Raw genomic sequence first — 19,269 nt, forward strand, 5'->3', positions numbered from 1 at the left:
TGTAGTAAAAAGTGCAAAATAATGCGAAGTTATAAAACATATACTCTATCTACTGAAATGTTGAAATTATAGTAGTTACTTTTGACGTGCAGTACGCGAACCAAAATTATAGTACAAATACTTACTACAATAATAAAATTATTGTAAAGTTGTCAACACTGGTCCCACTACACGTGGGTTCTTAAGTTGTCTACCCCTGTTACGTTCGTTTCAATTTATTCTTCTATCCGAAACGACCGAAACACAATATCATCAGAGCCGATGATAATAAAAATGATATAATGACAGCTTCTCAAGGTCTATAGTTACTTTAATTTCGAATAAGGAAACAATTCGAATTGGGATTGAAGCCAAATTTGTTTGATTAATTTGATTTTTATCCCTGAGAATATAGAAAGGTAATACTGATTTACTACTAGTAATCAGTGATCAATCACTAATCAGATATCCTTTTATTATACTACAGTAAGTATTATTATTCAGTCTGTAATAAAGTTCTCAATTAATTGGCAATCAGTTCAATAGGATTCAAATTTTTGTAACAACCAATACATCATTATTTTATTAAATTAAGCAAGAAAAAGTCCATTACAAGATACTTACTAGATACTTTTCATAATGACAGACAATAATATGATATTATAGCTTGAAAAGAAACAACGGTACTGTTCGGTTATACGGAATACAGCGGAAAACACATCTTGAAAATAGCCGATAAACTGGATTATTTGTTAGGTTAACCTAACCAAACCTAACCTAACCCAACCTAACCTAACCTAAACTAACCCAAACTAACTAATAATCCAGTATGTCGGGTATTTTCAAAATGCGTTTTCCGCTGGATTCCGTATAACCGAACAGTACCGAAACAACTCTTATTTGGTGGTCAAAACTTTGTCAAGTCGTCGATTTCAATCTTGACCAAGCGCCAACCTTGTTTATCAATGAACCTACTTAGCATCGTCGCTAACACCAGTAGCCCTTCGAATTTTCGTTAGGACTTTTGCAAATACTTCCTTGTCTCCATGTGCTACACGTGTCCTGGCCAACGAAGTCGTCCAATTTAGATAATGGTGTGTGATGCTTTCATTCTTGTATAATGTATAAAATTTAAAATCACACCTTAAGTGCACAGACAGAGAAAAGATGATAATTAACCGGATAAAATAATTATTTTAACTTATTTTCATAGGTTGCGCACAGTTTCATTTTTATTAGTTTTATTTCCGAGATTTAGTGAGCGAGGCTAGCCGTACTGCCATGTTTATGATGTTATCAACTTGTGTGTGTACAGTCTTTAATGCTCAACCTGGATCATACATATTTATTAAAACTTAAAACTAAATAAGGTAGGTACCTATACAAAAAGTACGCATTCGTATTTTCTACGTGGGTACGTCATATGTGTAGTTGAGATGGCTTTATTGTCTATAGTATAATTATTAATTATTGAACCACATTAAGACAATGAAAACGATGTCACCGGATAAAGTAACCAACATGGTAAAATTGTATTGTTGATAATAACCAACTAATTATTTTTCTTAGAAAACAGCCGATCTTCGCTGTGTTTTGTTGGGCGAGTTTTCTTGAAGCAACAAAATGACACGACACAATAGGAATATCTGTAGGCTTCAGCGGACTGAAAAGTTTTCATGACACTTTTCAGCATAAGCTGTTGCCGCGGCAGCTAAATTTCCCTAAGGATTTTCCTTCTTGCCCTTCAGGAATAAAAGACGCAAAATGGGAAAGCATTCTCTTCATATTGCGGCAAAATGAACGCCATTGAAACAAGTAAACCCTTTTGCAAAAGCGCTCTTCACGTAATCCTGCGCCCACTGGCGTGCTTCTTCACTCTATGCTATGAGAACGACGCAGACTAGATTAATTGATAGAAATTTAAGGGCGGACATGCTCAGCGTAGGTCAAAATGGAACTTTTATTGCATTTTCAAAGCATGGTCCTGGCCATTCCTTAAACGTTGTAGATTATCTATTTATATAATTTTGAAGCCTTATTATCTATCCTTATTATCCTTTATATTTATTTTAAACATTTGATGACTGTATAAAGTATTTTTATTACATAAAATAGTATTCTTTTAACGCATTCGCTGCTAACTATATAATGAGATTTTAATTGCCCCCTTTAAAATGCACGTTAATTACATCGATCAGCCGCCTGGCAATTACGCGCATGCGCGTCTTCAGCGTTAATCCTTAAAAATCATTAAACCTCTCGCTCTAATGTTTTAGAAAATAGTCATATTTCAGTACATGCATGTGCAGTGGTGTTAAGATTTTTTACATTTATTAATTTTTAAACGCATTTATAAAACCATTAGTATAATGTATGTCCCATAAATTGACATACTAAAACAGAAGTAGGGAGTAAGATCATGTTAACGCGCGTGTTTCTTGTCAACTAAAACAAAAACTTGTCAATTCTTGTCAAATTTGGGATCACATAGATTATCAATATATTTTTTTATCGTAAATATTTCACCATATAAATGTCGACATAAATTATACTAATGGTTTTTTTTGACCTACGCTGAGCATGTCCCCCCTTAATTATGACAGAAACGTTAATATTGAAAATAACATATTATTTAACATTATGTAAGTTTGTCCCATATTTCTCAACATTCACGAATCGTCTCTTCTTTTACAATCACACCTAAAATGTAATGCACTGCAAATTATTTTTTTCACCACTAACTCAAATGGTATTTTTTTTTAAATGGAATTTTGTTTTTAATTATAGTGCTACAAAATAGATGCACATAAACCAAAAAGTACATAATTATGTGTATTTTACTTTTATTTTAAACATTTAGGTTTAAATTTCACCGCGCATAAATATTTTATTCCACGTAAGCAGGGTACATTGATCAGAATAAAATAAATGCTTTATGGTAGGATCATTAATAAGACATCATTTTGTTCATCCCTTATATTTAAATTATGATCGCCCAATATTAAATTTCATATTACATATAAAAGATCTATTATGTATTAATAAACGTTTATTTTTTGTACCTTTATTATTTTGTTATTCACACCAGAAGCGTGATATCTCAACTATCAACTTTGTTGAATCGACTTTCTTCACAATAAATAACAGAGACCCATTTTTGAAATCGTCGTATATGTTACAGTTTTTGGAATCATGAACATGTATCAATCGAGATATTTTTTAGTCCACCCTACAGCCATGCATTGAATATTAATAATATCGTTTGGAGCTGTATGCACTTCATCAGAACATTCAGTCCAATATATTGAATTGTTAGTTAAAGTATAGTAACAACAAAATATAATAAATAATAAATGTGTATACTTTTTTCTTGCTGGGATTTCTCTTATGATACGCCACTGTGTACTTACAATACTTACATAATACATTCTAAATATACATACATTAAAGGTAAAGATATAAATAACCAAGTACATAGTATGACTCTATGGCTATGGCGAGGTAGTGATAAAACTGATGAAACTTAATAAGTACAATAAATTTATTATATACTTACCTACATATATCTCGTCGATCCTTCCTTCCTTCCTTCCTTCCCTCCTTCCCTCCTTCCTTCACTCTTCTCAGTTCTTCCTTCTGGACTGCCACGTATACCCACCGAACTTTATGAATTCGACCATCCAGCGGGTTTCAAGGAATCCCTGTTGTCGTTTAGTGACCCTTGATTACCACAGCATGTCAGCATTTGTCCAGCGATTGTCCACTCACCGAGCGACATTTACATCCCATTGCCATTTCATCTTCTTAGCGAGCTCTATCGTAATCGAGAAAACCTTCATGTCATTAGATATACTTATTTGGAAAACATACACTTAAAATTAAAACTATATACTTAGGTACCTACGTATAATTATAATATTGTGATATGACGTAGTGGTAAAATTAGAATTAAATATACTTATAAAATTTGAATAGGTTAGTGCCTATTATGTTTAATAACATTGTAGTTGTGAGCGATTGACTTTTTGACATACTTAAATCATATTTTTAGGGGAATAGACATCAATCATCATACATATATTTATATTTGACACAATTATTACTATTATACATAGATTAAATATAACTATTATAGTATTTTAAATACTATTTTTTAAAAAATCGACAATCGTGGGTTGAATTACCTCTGTAATAGTGAAATATGATATGAATAATAATATGTGACTTAGGTACTCTATCAAAATCGATAACGCAACATTATTGTAATGAATTAATGCAGTAATACCTGCCGATCGTATCAGCTCCGGAAAATAGGTTAGTGTAGGTCAGTTTTCCACTTGAATACTTCGCGTGGCAACCGCAGAAATTGCGTGGCGCTATTGTGCATGTCAGTCGTTTGACAAATACCTAATATACAAAACACTACTTTTCTGGTAAGGATAATAGTTATGTACCCACCTTATTATATTTTATGCAACCATACCTACTGATAATTTATTGTGAAGTAGAAGTTAGACGTTATGCTATTAATATAGGTGATTTCCAATTCCAAGAGTGCTTGAGCACTGTGAATTATAATCGTTCAGTGAAAAAATATCTACTGATTGAAAATTGTTCACAGAAACTCACATCGCATTAATGTGTTTGTCGTATTGATTTGTGGAAATGAATATGTACCACTGTATCAGCCAGTTTTGGTTATCAGTTCGTAATGGTTTGCCCTATCGCATTTCCATATTCAAACAAAAAGGCGTGCGTTGTCATTTGTCAATAAACCGTACCGGCTAATTAATTAGAATAGTTTATCAACGCACGTGTACCTATGTAGATAGTAGATACTGCATTCTACTAACTACATAGAGCCTAACACCGGATATTAGTTTTCATTAACCACATAGGGGTAACGATTTTATAACAATCTAGTTCATATCCATGTTATTTAGTTGGTTGGTTGTCACTCTATAATATTATATTTTGGGCGACAATAATGTCCTCTTATGGCGAAGTATATTATAGTGCTACTATCGACATTTACTCAAAAAATACATACAAAGCGTTCAACGTTAAAACAAAAAGTAAATAGTAATTTTGCAGTTTCATATTATGAAATGACCTTTCGTTAAAAGCTTTTATATTACTAATATTTTTTTATTTATATCATTGCAATCTAGTATGATAAGTTTTTTTGGCGGGAGAGCTTTTAAATGTTAACGTAGATACGCCTATCTCAAGACAAAAATGTGTTTATCTTGGTATCGTATTTATTTATATCTAATCGAATTTCATATTTCTAGTTTGACTAGAACATAAATAGTCTAACTATCTATTCAATAACAAATTCTTTTATTTCCATCTCGAATGATCAAATATTTTAGCAGTTTATATAGAAATCAAGACTTCTGAAATCTATCTTGGAAATTTTGGTCAAGTATATCAAACATTTTATTTCGCGCGATGACTTTGGATCCCCGAGAAATATTTAGGATCTTTCGTTCATATGAGCATCATACTGCGTTTCGTCTAAAGTGGTCATGGTGAAAAAAATCTTAAAACTAGACCACCAAAGATGAAGACGATTGTCCATGTATGTTTTGCATGCGTATGATATTAATGTTTATGGGACCTCACCATAGGAGAGACGGCCCAGAAAAGATTGTGTGAGATAATTTATTACCTTCGACAAAATGACAGGGGGTTGAAATTTGCCGCGCCTGTGCGACCTTTGGGGACCATTCAATTTAAAAACAAAAGAAATTGAAGAAAACGGACCGATCCGACATGCTTTTTATGACAAGGAATCTGGCACCTAAATCTTCCTATGCTTTCAGTAGGTAGGTACTCAAAAGATAAAAAATGATAAATTATTGTTCTCAAGGTAAGTATCCAGTGGATACTATCCTCTCATGATGTAATACTAGACTTGTTATATTATAGGTACCTACGTATGTATGTATTTAAGATGGATCTAACTAAATTTATATAAGCGGAATATGACACGGAAATTGGACCTTTGTTTAAAGTTATTATTATATTAATTTGTCGTGTTTTGAAAAAAAATAAAAATTAAATAAAAAAAAGAACTGCATTTATTTTACTTAACTATTATGTGACTGCAAGTAATTTGAATGTCTAATTGAAGCCTCCCTTTCAATAATGATCTATGTTACATTTGATTAGTTTGAGATAATCAAAGAAAACTATTTTGTTGAGAATAAATTATTTATAATTAAATGAAAAGCCCTATCATGAATTCCTTAATCACTTTTTTGTATTCCTCCGATTTTCCATGTGATTTTTTCTGTGAAGTCTTTTTTGCATCTGCAGCGTTAACAAAAATTCTCGTGTCATCCTCCATTTGGACAAATGCATAGGTAGATGACTATTGTAGAGAGGCCAACATAACGGATCGAAAACAAGTGACTTAATGTTGCTAGATCAAAAAAATAGTCTATGGCCAAAACAGAAACAATGTGATGTAGAATTTAGATCATTGTTGCATATTTAGTTCAAAACTGCCAACATATATCATTATTGAGGGGGAGGCTTCAATTATAGCCTTATTCTTCCTGTGCCGTCCCTTAATAAGATCGGCTACTTACCATCAGAGCAATCTACGCTTTGCTATCTGCTACCAAGAACAGTTCGATGGAGCTGAACTCGTACCAACCATAAAATTGCGACGTCTTCCTCTGCCACTTTTAGTAGACATATAAAAAAAACCATAGGTACATTTAATAGGCAATTTATATGTTGCCTTTAACTTGTATCTTTTCCATATACATAGTTAATAAGCACACATAGTATACAATAATAATTTACAATAGATTGTTATAGGTATTTAATCTATGCAATAGATGATAATTATTATATTATATATAGGTGCGACCACAGTATTATTGATTGCTTTTTTAAATCCGGGTAAGAACTATTATGTAATACTAACTCAATTAAGACTGATTTTTTTGACAGACTAATGACCTTTAAATGCCACAATGAATAACAAATAAATAATTGCGATACTTTGGAAAAATCATTGTATTTTTTAAGAATAAAAAAATACCTATACTTAATATACTTACACGTATATACGTATCCCTGCGTGATACTTTGAACTGTTTGCTGTTAGTATATTCATACTTTTATTTGGAAATGAATAAAACTTCAATATACTAATCAGTAAATTTATTTGGTGTTATTAATTATTATTGTTGTGGCATTATACTTTTTTGGCGTTACTTATGTCCAACCAGTCCCGAAAAGCTATCGACAACGCCTGTTTTCGGCACAATAGAAAGTTATCGCCACTATCAGCTTTCTCGGGCACATGTTGAGGCTCGACTTTCGTTGACTCATGGCAGCTGATCGATAAAAGTATTTATTATTGCATAGAAACACGTATCAAACATTCAAACTTCAGTAATATAAAAAAGCCACTTCCAAATAGTAAGTACTTGCTGCTAAGTGGTAGTAGATACCTATGTAATGACGATATTTACTCCCGCGTCTAATTCAAATTCATATTATGTTGTTTTAAGTTTTTTTTTCAATCACAATGTATGTTATTTGGTGAAGCAAATGAACAACAATCAATCCTCGTAAAAATGTCGATATACTTCAACCGGAAATGATGATTAAACTGTTCTACTAATCTTAGTCAATTGGATATCTTCATTAATGACTGTACAACTGATCTTTTATACTACAGAAATGTTATTATTAGTTACATTTAAACTATCTACCCCATTTAGGATTTGGTTTAAATATTGTGTGTAAAAACTAGAAACTACTATTTATTAATTGTTGACAATGGGGTGGTTTTGAAGAACCAACCGAGACAAAGCTAATCGATTTCGTAATATATAAAATTTATATATACTCGTACATGGTAGTTACCTATACTTATACATAATAATATAGTAACATCAAGTCATAGAAACATAGATGTATTGCTGAATAGACGTTAAAAAGTAGGAAGTTGAACATAGGGCTGATTGTCGCTTTACAAAATCATTGTCTTTGTACGTTTTTTTATATTTAACGTATCATCAGTCTAGCCCAAGTCTTGAATTGTTTTTCAAGTTTTCACATTAATGTTTTTAACCCCCCTTGTATTGTATTCAGACCTTTGTTTGATGGTATAAATTGTATCATTTTATGAAATTGATACATAATAATAATGATTGTACAGTATTAGATGTGCGCAATGGTTAAATTTTTATTATCAAAATATAGGACTTGTCTTTCGTAAATCATCCTACAACAACTGCACATGAACATTACAATATCGGTACCTACCAATAGTACCTAACTATTATGTAGTTATGTATAATAATTTGCGGCAAGTTTTTATCTTTCATGCCTGTCACAATAAATAACTTGTGAAATAAAATATTCTTTATGCCTGGCATCTGGACTGCAAGTCCAAATCTTTTTCTATTACCAAATGGCCGATTAGTTTCACCCATATGTTGCTTCTTTTGTTTCAACATACTAATTTATTGTAGACGTAGCCATTTCGATGTTATAGTTGCAGTATCGTTATAAGATACAGCCTCAGGTACTAGTTTAAAAAGGCTTTATATTGTTATAAATGTAATAGGCCATACCTAAATATAAAAGCTTCTCAATCAATAAAATTGTGATTTATTGCAATTTGTATTGTAATATAATTCATGAGCATGCCCCCCACAAGGGTGGGGCTAACAGGGCTCTAGCCTGGGGAGCCGGGCTTAGGAGGGGCCCGCCGTGGCGATACCCGAAAAATTCACGTAATTGTATTCTAAAAATACAAAAAAAAAAAAAAAATAATCTACCTTTAATTTTATCTCGAACACCACTTGGAAAATGCTACTGTAGAACGTCACACTGCCTTTTACCTTAATGATATGTAGGGGGGCCGCCGCGGCCCGTTTCTGAATGTGGGGGTCATGTTCATGAGAGATGGTTGGTGGCTACATTATAATAGGGCATTATTATTAATATATGACAATAAAATGATAATGTATGACTAAGAGGCCTTACACACTGTCTGTTTGGTCTCTGACAACCATGGTTGCCAACAACCACGAGGCAGAAGAAAGAAAATCAGACATCAGCGTTCATGCACGAATTACACGTGGTTGCGGAACTAGCCACACGTCTTTCTGTTTACCGAAGACCAGTCAACTATGCCTAAAATTAAACCTCAGGTAGGTACGTCAAAATATTCTAAGTTATGCTGACATTCAAAAGAGATTAAGTACATAGTGCCAGAATGGTGGTATATTGCAATGATAATATGGGTTGCGCGAGCAAATCCTGTGCCTGGCAAAATACATACATTTTATATTACATACTTACACCAATCGAGCCACAATATCATTATTTTCAGTCCTGCGTTATTACATTGTGCATTTGGGTCTAGCTAGAGTCAGCATATATGTAGTATTTGTGAAACTCTGACCTTTCCATTTCTATATTCTGCAACATATCTAGGAATTTTCATGATTTGGGTATTTACTATATGTACGACTGTTCTAGGTTATTTGTGTTATTCTGTCGTCGTAGGATATTAAAAGTAATATAGTATTTGAAATAGTGTCGATAACGGATTCATAAACTGATGAAGTCGAATTCTCAGATTATTTCACGTAAATCATTCATCTCCGACCGAAGTAAAGAGATTGCGACAATGTAACCATAGCGTTCATAATTTCGTAGTAAAATGTCGCAATATCAGAGTAAATGGAGCTGTTTTTCTCGGATATCGAGCAAATAACAATAGAGCATGAAAACACGCGATTGCAGATCACGTTTGCTCTGTGAAGCATCTCCATGAGTAAAGCAATGCCAGCCAATAGTAAAGTAGTTGAAACAAATGCCATACAAGTACGGCTACTTTGAAGGATTTATAGTTATACAATATAATTTCATTCAAATATTGAACTGGGCCATTCAATATTTGCTTTATATTCCGATACAGCATATAAAGACAAGACAGCGAGGACAAATTAAACAAACTGATACTAACGATTCTAATAATTTTATGACCGCTAATCCCACGCACATTCAATAACCACTTTTGGATGATATTTCAACCAGACTTCAAAGCGTGCAGTATCTGGGTATGGTGAATGTACATGGGAACTTGCATTATCCCACTGTTGAAGCGAAGAGAAGTAGTAGGCGGCACACTACGTGACACATGCTAGATTTTCATAACCCCACCCTCTCCCACAGCAATAAAACCATTAAAAAATATTGTGAATATGTTTCAAAATGGACACTCCCTCAAACGATTTTTCTGTGTGCGCGCCTGCTGTAAGTGCATCGAACAGTTAGTTAATTCGATAAGATGGCTCTACAGATCATTCAAGTTCATGGCCGAACCGTCTCTCACTTTATGTAAATTATCGTGGAACCAGTGGCATTACTCGCGGAGCCCTATGGTTCAGCAAAACCCGGGTTGTGAATCAATAATCTACATCGATTTTACGTCTGCCATAATATTACTACGATACTTTGATTATCTACCTGAACTATAGATAAACCATCATAAATCGTCCGATGTTCGAATTTAGAACTAAGCAAATCACAGGATAAAAAGTATTGAATGGGACTTACGTCAAATGTTAGTAAGTGGTGCCTTCACTCAGCGGACAATTATTTACACTGATGGATATAATATACTGTATATGCTTGGTGATCAAATCGCACATTACATCTAGCTCCACAAAACATTTTCTTGTGTGTGACAGAAAAATAAATGAGTAATAAAGTAAATAGCGTTGCTTCAAGCATGCTTCGCTGTTTAAAATATCTCGAATAAGTGTGTCAAATAATACAAAATACAATAAAAGTGGATCAGGTATACCTGTTCGGTTCCGCGTTAATTGATTGCTCCAACTTTGGTACGACTAAATAAAGACATTTATTTTTTTAACATTATTTACAAAATGATCACAACACTAAGCTCTACGTCTACAATCTTGGCATTAAAAGGCTCAATTTTTTTTCCAATAACCTACTAAACCATAGGCCCCACCTAGAATCTAGATGGCTCTATAATTTTCTATAATATTATTTTTATACAATTAAAACATAAATAAACCGCCTAAAAAACTACTAAGTAAAACTAAAAACTCATTTACTTGTTGTTCTTTGGCATCCTAAATTAAGTTCGATTTATGAAATAATTTTTTTTTTCCACCATGTCCGATCCGAATAGGATCATATGGGCCTCCACAGAGTAGAGGTTTGTATTGACACTTTTTTTTTTTTACGAGAAATGGATGTCAGCCACTTGCTCAACCTATTAGGTCCATACCCTGACTCACACACATATTGAAAAACAATACGTGTACTTGCCAGACCCAGGATTCGAACTTGAGACCCACGGCGTGATAGTCCAACCTTTTAATCGCGACGGCCACAATAATTGTATACACCTACATTTTGAAAACACCTTATATATACTAAAATTAAATTATAATAATAAATAATAAACATAGTTATGGGGGACACAAGAGTGTCTAGCACTAGTGGGTAGCAGTGATATATTTGGCTTACGATTGAGCCTATTGTTTCTTTCTTACTTACGTTTTTTTATAATATATTACATGCGTAGGTACCAACTAATAATCTTCAAAATGACCAAAATAAACATGACGTTATTTTTGTAATTATTCATTTTTATGCTGTATGCCTTAGCGATAGTGCCCATAGAACGCGTCGAGCGGGCGAAGTCGGCGTATGAAGCGTTTATTCATAACCATAATCACACGTCTCTTGCCGCGCATTACCCTTCACCTATGTAATAAGCGGCCCAAACAGCACAAAATAATTATTATTACAGCGTCTCTCATAACAAAGCAATAAAAATATTATATTATTTCGGGGCTTGTAATTAATATTTACGACGACATTATTCAACCAGCGAAATATAGGACACGGAATAAAATTAAACAATGACTTCTCTGTTATTAAATAATGACTTCTCGCCCGTCGAACGACGACGCTTCGAGCAGCGTGATTTTGGTAGCCGTGTTCAATGAATGGACTTTAAATCATTTTCAATTTCATTAAATCGTATCGCCGAGAAGCGAAAAACGGTGACTCATGCGGCAGGCGGGGCACAAGGCATCGTCAAGTCCAGTGTGCGCTGGCGTATTTGATTACGTTGTATTTTCGATGATTTACGCGCCACCGCACTGCAGCGCCGCACTCGCTGCGTCAATGGGCTTTATGCCTTACACTTATCTCTTACAATATAAGTATTCTATTTTCTATATAACTTTGATATTAATGTACTTTTTATTATATGGGAATCCTTATGTTAACTCTGGAACATAGTATAATCTAAACAAAGTAGCTTTTGACATGCAATGCTAATAAGTAAACCAAGGCCCCCACATCCTGAAATGGGCCCCCGGGCCACGATGTTTCCCCCCACCCCCAACATACCGCTAAAATTAAGGGCAGTCTAATGTTCCACAGCAGTGTTCCCCAAATGGTATTTTAGCAGAACTCCAGGGTTCCGTGTAAAATAATGGGAATTCTGTGTATTTTTTTTTTTAGCAATTTTTGGTATTTTTAAATAAATCCACTTGAATTGTCGGCACTCGGCATCATATTATTATGAAGCAATATTGATCGCCACCCATTTTTTGATAGCCAAGTAACATGCGGCCCTTCGCCATATTGGATAAACAGTCATTTTTTCGTGAAACACACTAAACATAAATTATAAAATACAATTCTTTTTATCAAATGACGCAGCAGGCGACTTAAATATAAGAGTAAATTTGTGTTGTGTGTTTATCTCACTTAACTGGTCGACCTACCACGCCGGGCCCTCCCTAAGCCAGGGCCCTGAGGCTAGAGCCCTGTTAGCCCCCCCTTGTGGGGGCGATGAGGTTGAATATAATGATTTGAATATAGTCAATTCTTGGAATTGGCTAACATTCCCTGGAAAACCTTTCATTAGTATGTTTGTATATAAACACTATATTTATTTGTTTATGCATGATACCTATTGTGTTTTCCTACGCATATCCTAAATCTACAATCTACATTATAGATGAGTATTATGTATGTGAATTTATCTGATGATGGCTCACCCCCACTTTGAAAGGCAGTATGTACCTACCTATGCGAAAAAATCCATAATAGCTAATTAATTTCATGTTAAAAACGAACGATAATGTTGACTTTGCAATTTAATTAGTTAAAAGTTAAAACTGCTACAGCGCCTTATCGAATATTTTTCAGATTATGCTTGTCTTATTGACCGCGTTTCATGATTTCCAGTATGCAAATAAATATTTATGATTTGAAATATTATTTTAACAACGGAATTGTGAGAACCAATAAAATAATATTCACAAACAAAACCTGCAAACCTTGTATCACGATAATGATGTATTTCCAGATACAGATTTTGTGTAATAACGCCATTGTGGTTGGCCCTAATTTATATGAAAACAAAGGGAATGAACCGTTTTAGGAACATTATTCATTTTTGATCATGGTCGAAAAATGTAAAATATAATTTTTGGGTCTGTTTCATTTGAATGCGATTGCAGTACAATTTTAATATGGTTGAAATGTTATAAAATATATACATATTATATTATCTAACTAAAATCTCTGCCTTGCTGCATTGTTTCAAATACCTAGTTAAAATATGGCAAGTTTTTATTTTATTCTGGTTACTTACCTAGATAATTATATTATGTAGTATCAGTTGCGATTTTACGTCATGATTGTTCGTCTTAATAATTTATTAAGTAACTGTTTAAATAACTCATTTCATTTATACAATGAAACCTGCGGTACTTGAAAATAATTTTACAGTTCTATTTTAAAGCTTGCTACAATAATTTAATTTGCACTCTGGAATGGCGTGAAGCTACTATAATCATTAGCTTTAGTTATTCATCCTAATCTTTTTAGCAGCGTCACTTTCATAGTAGTTATTTATATAATAAAATCTGCTGTGAAGATTTTTTCCTGACATTATTTTTCGAATCTTACATAATTTTCACAATTTAAAAATAAATGTTGAAAAAAAACATATTAATTGATTATAACCACTATGCAATATGCATACAGTTGACTTTATAATAGATAAATGTTTATAAATTATTTAAATGCAAGATTTGGTAACATATCATTGTATTCGGCCTATTTACATTCGTAATAAAATAATATTATTATCAAATCCAAATGAATGGACGTTTATTTTATAACTTTCCGAATAAACTTTATACCTTCGGTTTAATTTTTAATCCACTTTTTATGTCGGCGAATGCGTATAGAATTTTCGCGCGTACATTATACCAATCCAGTACAGCTATTCGAACAGCAGTTCCAAACAATATTGTCTCCGTCTTTCATTGGCATATTTGCGAGTGTGTAAAGGAGAAAAATATATCGCTTGTTATGTTTTGGGTAAACCGGTTGTTCAAGCAATTTTCAACTCTGCGTCGCGAACGTTTTCATTTCAGATAGATGGCCCGTGTAGTTAGGACGTGCGTCAATTGCAACGCGAATTAAAAAAACATCGAGGTCTTTTTTCAAATGTGAGTTTCGCTAAATATTACGGAATACATTGTTTTCTCGTATTAAATTCCGGACTGTTAATTCAATAAGTGTGTAATATTGAGAAATAGAATATTGTCAATAAACATTGTTAGTTTTTGTGGTTATTATTTAAAAAATAATAATAATATCGTGTGGTTTGTTGTGACAAATTACGAACATTAACAAGTTTTTGGCGGCGTGTCATGTAAAAAATAACATGTAATCGCGGTGTTTCGCCGGGTGTTCATAAAATCCTGCGATGCGGAACAAGTAAATGTGTTCGCGGCGACGTCGTTGAGTGACGTTCGGTGGAATTTAATCGCAATTAGGGACGAGCGAATATTAATCGTCCCCCGACCTGACCGGCCGATTTGTGTGGTTTGGTCGTATTTCGGGCTTGCGAGTCAAAGACCCCGGTTTAAATTGCGCGGTAGAAATGACCGGCGGAAAACATTGATAAACACTGTTTTGACAACTACCACCGTGCAAGTGTACGCTGGAATAGTGCACATAGAATAATAATATCTTTACCTAAAGGTTAATGCACAATTGCATGACTCGGGTTGCCGGTTGTTTGAATGCAAATCTTGTATTTGTGCCACTTGACTTGGTGATTTTCAAATTCGTGTGGGTTTCGTGCTTGCCATTTAGTGTAAACTCGCGCGTTCAAATAAACTGTCGTTTGTCAAGTTATTGAACAGTGTCTCAAAGACATTAAAAGTGTTTAATTTTTTTTAATCGCAGATACTATTTGAAACATGGAATAAATAGCGGTTTTAACTGTAGTATCATGTTCTAAATTCAAATCAAAAAAAGTCTTGTGATAATTAATAAGTGATTTTCAAACATCATTCATTAGGTACGTGTCAAAAAATTCAATGTGCGTGTGTTGTCGTTCACCTGAAAAGTAGGGTTTGGGATTAATAGTTTCAAAATATTAATTATTTTTAAAAAGTGCTCGAATTGTTGAACGTTGTGGTTTTTGTTATGTTCGATATCAGTGGAGCTGGTAGCAGCTGTTTTTCGCGGTAGGCTGTCGCAGAACCCATTCAAAATTCCGCTAATAAAGCAGAAGAGCGTCGATCGCGCGGGCAGTTTCTTCGGCAGGAAGTTGGTGGTCTCCAGCGATGTCAGCTGCAGGACAGTGGTCGTGAAAGGAGTGCTAGGGCTGGATTTGCCAGGAGGGGGTGTCGTGGTGGGGGGACCTGGTCAGCGCAGTTGGGTGCGACAGGCCGTGATGGGGGTGCTCCGATGGAGAGACCTGCCAGGAGTCAGAGCTAGCTTTGACAATTCTAAAGAGGTAATAAACCTAATTAATTAGCATGTATGTAGGTACTTAGTTTATTACATACTCACTTGATTCTGGTCAGCACACGACACACCCTGCTTTATACTTGACATTACAGTCATGCAGCGTGTAAGTCGTTATTGTAGGACTGCTGCAGAATGAGGAGGGTCTACCTCTACCAATACAACGGTTGGATCCGGGGTGACCCGTTCAACTAATAAATTACCTATCGAAGGTTATTGGTTTTAGTAACCCCTGCAATACCTTAATTCAGTGGTTTTTAAACTGTTTTTTAGTTTGAAATTGTATGTATGTATTTAATTACTTACATAATATTTTTTATAACTTCTTATCATCTACCTATTTAAAAATGTGCAGGCATACCGTATCAGCGCCAAAAAATCTTGACTCCACGGAACCTTAGCATTCCTTCCATACGGTGTATCGCATGCCTAGTCCAATATGACATGAATGGGTGAATCTGTTGTTAAACACATTTTTTTTAATGAAACTAGATACAGCTCCTCTTATTTATTTTGAATTTGAATATTATATTGATTGTAGTACATATTTATAAAATCGGCTACCTAAGTTAAGATAATTATGTCATTTACAAAAACACAAGTTTTATATCATGTCAGAAAATAATTTCATTCAAGGTCACAAACTGATGCAACAAAGGGATCTAAGTATATTTTGCATTGAATTAGTATTGCATGTGATTTAATTTGAATTAAACTATTCTTATCGTGCCATTCCCTAACGGTGGTCGGCCAACATCGGGGCGATCTTTGCACAATAATATGCTGCCCGTTCGGTGGAGATGCACTCGTACCAATCACTGAGGTTCTTAAGCCACGTAATGCGGTGTCGTCGTCTGCCACCTTTACCATTGATCTTTCGTTGTATGGCAAGTTGGGGAAAAGTGGACTACTTCTGTTCCCCCATAATGTAGTCGAGGTACAGTAGTTTCCTGGTGTTGATACCTACTAGGCAGAACTTTCCGCTCCATTCCCATTCGTTTGACAACGTCAACATAATATTTTGTCACCTAGTCAGTCAAAGACACCTCGAAAACCTCAACTTTCTGTTGTTATAGGCACTATTTTCTTTTATTGTGGTAACTGTCAATTCATGGTGGAAATGCATTGTATTTTTAGTTTAAATAAAACGCAATTTTTTTTATCAGTACGATAAAATTTGCGTTTTATTTAAACTAATAGTGAAGCTGTTATATATTATTTAATAAACGCTAAAGATTTAATCTTATTTTGATATATTATCTAGGTACCTACATTCATTTAACTCTCCTTAATGCAATACTCATGTAAAATATGCTCATACTTTCAAAGTAAAAGGAAATCACAATGCTCGTCATAATAATAATCCGCCAAATCTGCGAAAAGAAACCGGTTCTATAAGTTAACAGATAATGCATACAAACCATTAAACTTCAGATCGAGTTTGAAGAGAAAGGACGTTGAAAAGAATCAGGTTTCGTTTGCATATTACAAAGTCAACTGGCAAAGTGAATGTACACAATTCAAATAATTACATGCAGTTCGCCGTTTATCTATCAACAGACTCGAGAAGACATTCAGTAGGTAATGTTGTGTTTGCGAAGTCAATACGAAATCCTTGTGCACTTTGCCGTCGTTGATTCGGAAAGCTCACCTGGGAGGCGAGTGGGCGAATGAAGTAGGCAATGAATCATCGCGAAAGTCGGGTGAAGTAAACTCTCTTGGCAGACTTTCGGTTATCGCATACATATAGACACCTTTTTAATTATTCACTGAGTGCCTGAAGCTGACTACCCAACATGAAATGAAACGAGTCTATGAGAACAGAATAATCATTACAAGAGAATAATGTTATTTTGCAAGGCAAATATTATACTCTGACCTACTATTGGCCCATGAAATAAAATTATTATCGTTATAACTAACTAACGTAAAATCGTATTTTTTGTGTACCTATCTACGTGCCCGGCCAGGTGTCATTCTTACCTTCCCATACATTGGTTATTTCCTTTCTTTGTCTTACCTTCGAGATTTGGTTCGGTGGATTAGGTACTCACGGGATTTGCGATAAAATAGCATTAGGAAGTTAATGCTGTTATTTTTTTAAAATCCCTTTAATGCCCTTACAGGTAGATTAGACTTGTTTTTAAAAAGGTTTTCTTTTTACCCGTTTAATCCGCTTGCAAGCTTTATGGCCTGCAGGTAATGCCAGATAGGTGCGGTACCTAGGATTTTTTGGCGAGTTTTATATAAAGTAAATTATATACCTACCTACTTACTGTTTTTAGGACTTAAAGGACGTAAATGTTGGCTCTAAAATCATCTGTAGGTGTTAATTACATGGAATAACATTTGTGAGTTTACTGAATATGAGTATCAGTAGTCGGTACTGTAGTGGGTATTACATAGTTTTCTGAGTACCTACAGTGTAATGAAAATCTTATTTTTTACACTCGACTAAAAGGTCGTAAATTTTGGAAAATGTATCCGAATTATTTTGTACATTGCCGAGGATAAAATTTGAACATAATATCTCCACTGCACCCGTATTGTTAATAATTATACGATATAGCACTTAGCTGTAAGTACCTTCTTATGTGGATAGGTACAATGTGCTTCTTCGAATTTATTGTAGAATTATTAAATTAAAGATAAATTTGGTGGGAGGCAAATTCTTCGAAATACTACCTAGAATTATTATTACCAATAAAGAAATAAATACTCACAAAAAATGAACGTATTGATTATAATCCTTTACCAAATCGGATTAAAGTAATTATTCTGCTAGCCAACAATAAACTAGACTCTAGTACTTGCACCAAAATTACATTACATACTTATTTGATAAATAATTAAATACACATAACACACGAAGAAGAACCAAATGTACATATGCCTATGTATTGTATTATCAATAAAATAACTAATTAATATGATACCTGAGCTTGTTTCAATGAACGTAAAAGTTTTTAGCCTTTGTTTGGTAGCCTTGTCAGAAATACGAGGATATTCTTTATTAACCGAAATCCAGAAAATAGCATAAGCGCTTCTAAAGAATTTTCTTCATTGGTTGCAAAAGGGTTCCGACTCCAGTCGTATTGATTGTATGAAAGTAATGATGAATGTTTTTTTTTTTTGCAAAGTTAAATGTTTTTGAGACGGATCCAAAATTAATTGCTTGTTTTCATTGGTGGTATGGTAGGTCCTTTCGTACATTTGTAGAGATCCTTGTCTTATCTTTCTAATTTATCACATCACGTCAATATATTTTCATTTTGACCTTGCATTATGTTATTAAGTTCATGCAGGTGCTCAAATGTATTACCAGCCATATATGCAAATTTGGCTTTTAAGTAAGTATTGTATAATATACAAAATTATTTGTGTTTTTTTTTTGAACCAATGCTTCGCGGCACACCG

The 19,269-nt window shown here is 34.0% G+C and overlaps 1 protein-coding gene across 6 annotated transcripts in view; it reads left to right on the top strand.

Moving 5' to 3' along the window:
* Nucleotides 1-19,269, top strand: part of RapGAP1 (Rap GTPase activating protein 1) — an 848,483-nt gene that overhangs the window by 593,664 nt on the left and 235,550 nt on the right. For 2 of the 6 annotated variants that reach the window (XM_085952292.1, XM_085952294.1), the window contains exon 1: nucleotides 14,458-15,841. The exons of the other annotated variants lie outside the window; for them this stretch is intronic. In XM_085952292.1, the coding sequence (XP_085808418.1) occupies nucleotides 15,779-15,841 (63 nt within the window). In that variant the 5' untranslated portion in view covers nucleotides 14,458-15,778. Of the gene's footprint in view, nucleotides 1-14,457; nucleotides 15,842-19,269 lie in introns of those variants that run through there. 6 annotated transcript variants of the gene reach the window in all.

This window comes from Rhyacophila brunnea, unplaced genomic scaffold (assembly GCF_057557595.1).
Source record: "Rhyacophila brunnea isolate RB1 unplaced genomic scaffold, BYU_Rbru_1.0 scaffold_3, whole genome shotgun sequence".
NCBI classification, from domain to species: Eukaryota; Metazoa; Arthropoda; class Insecta; order Trichoptera; family Rhyacophilidae; genus Rhyacophila; species Rhyacophila brunnea.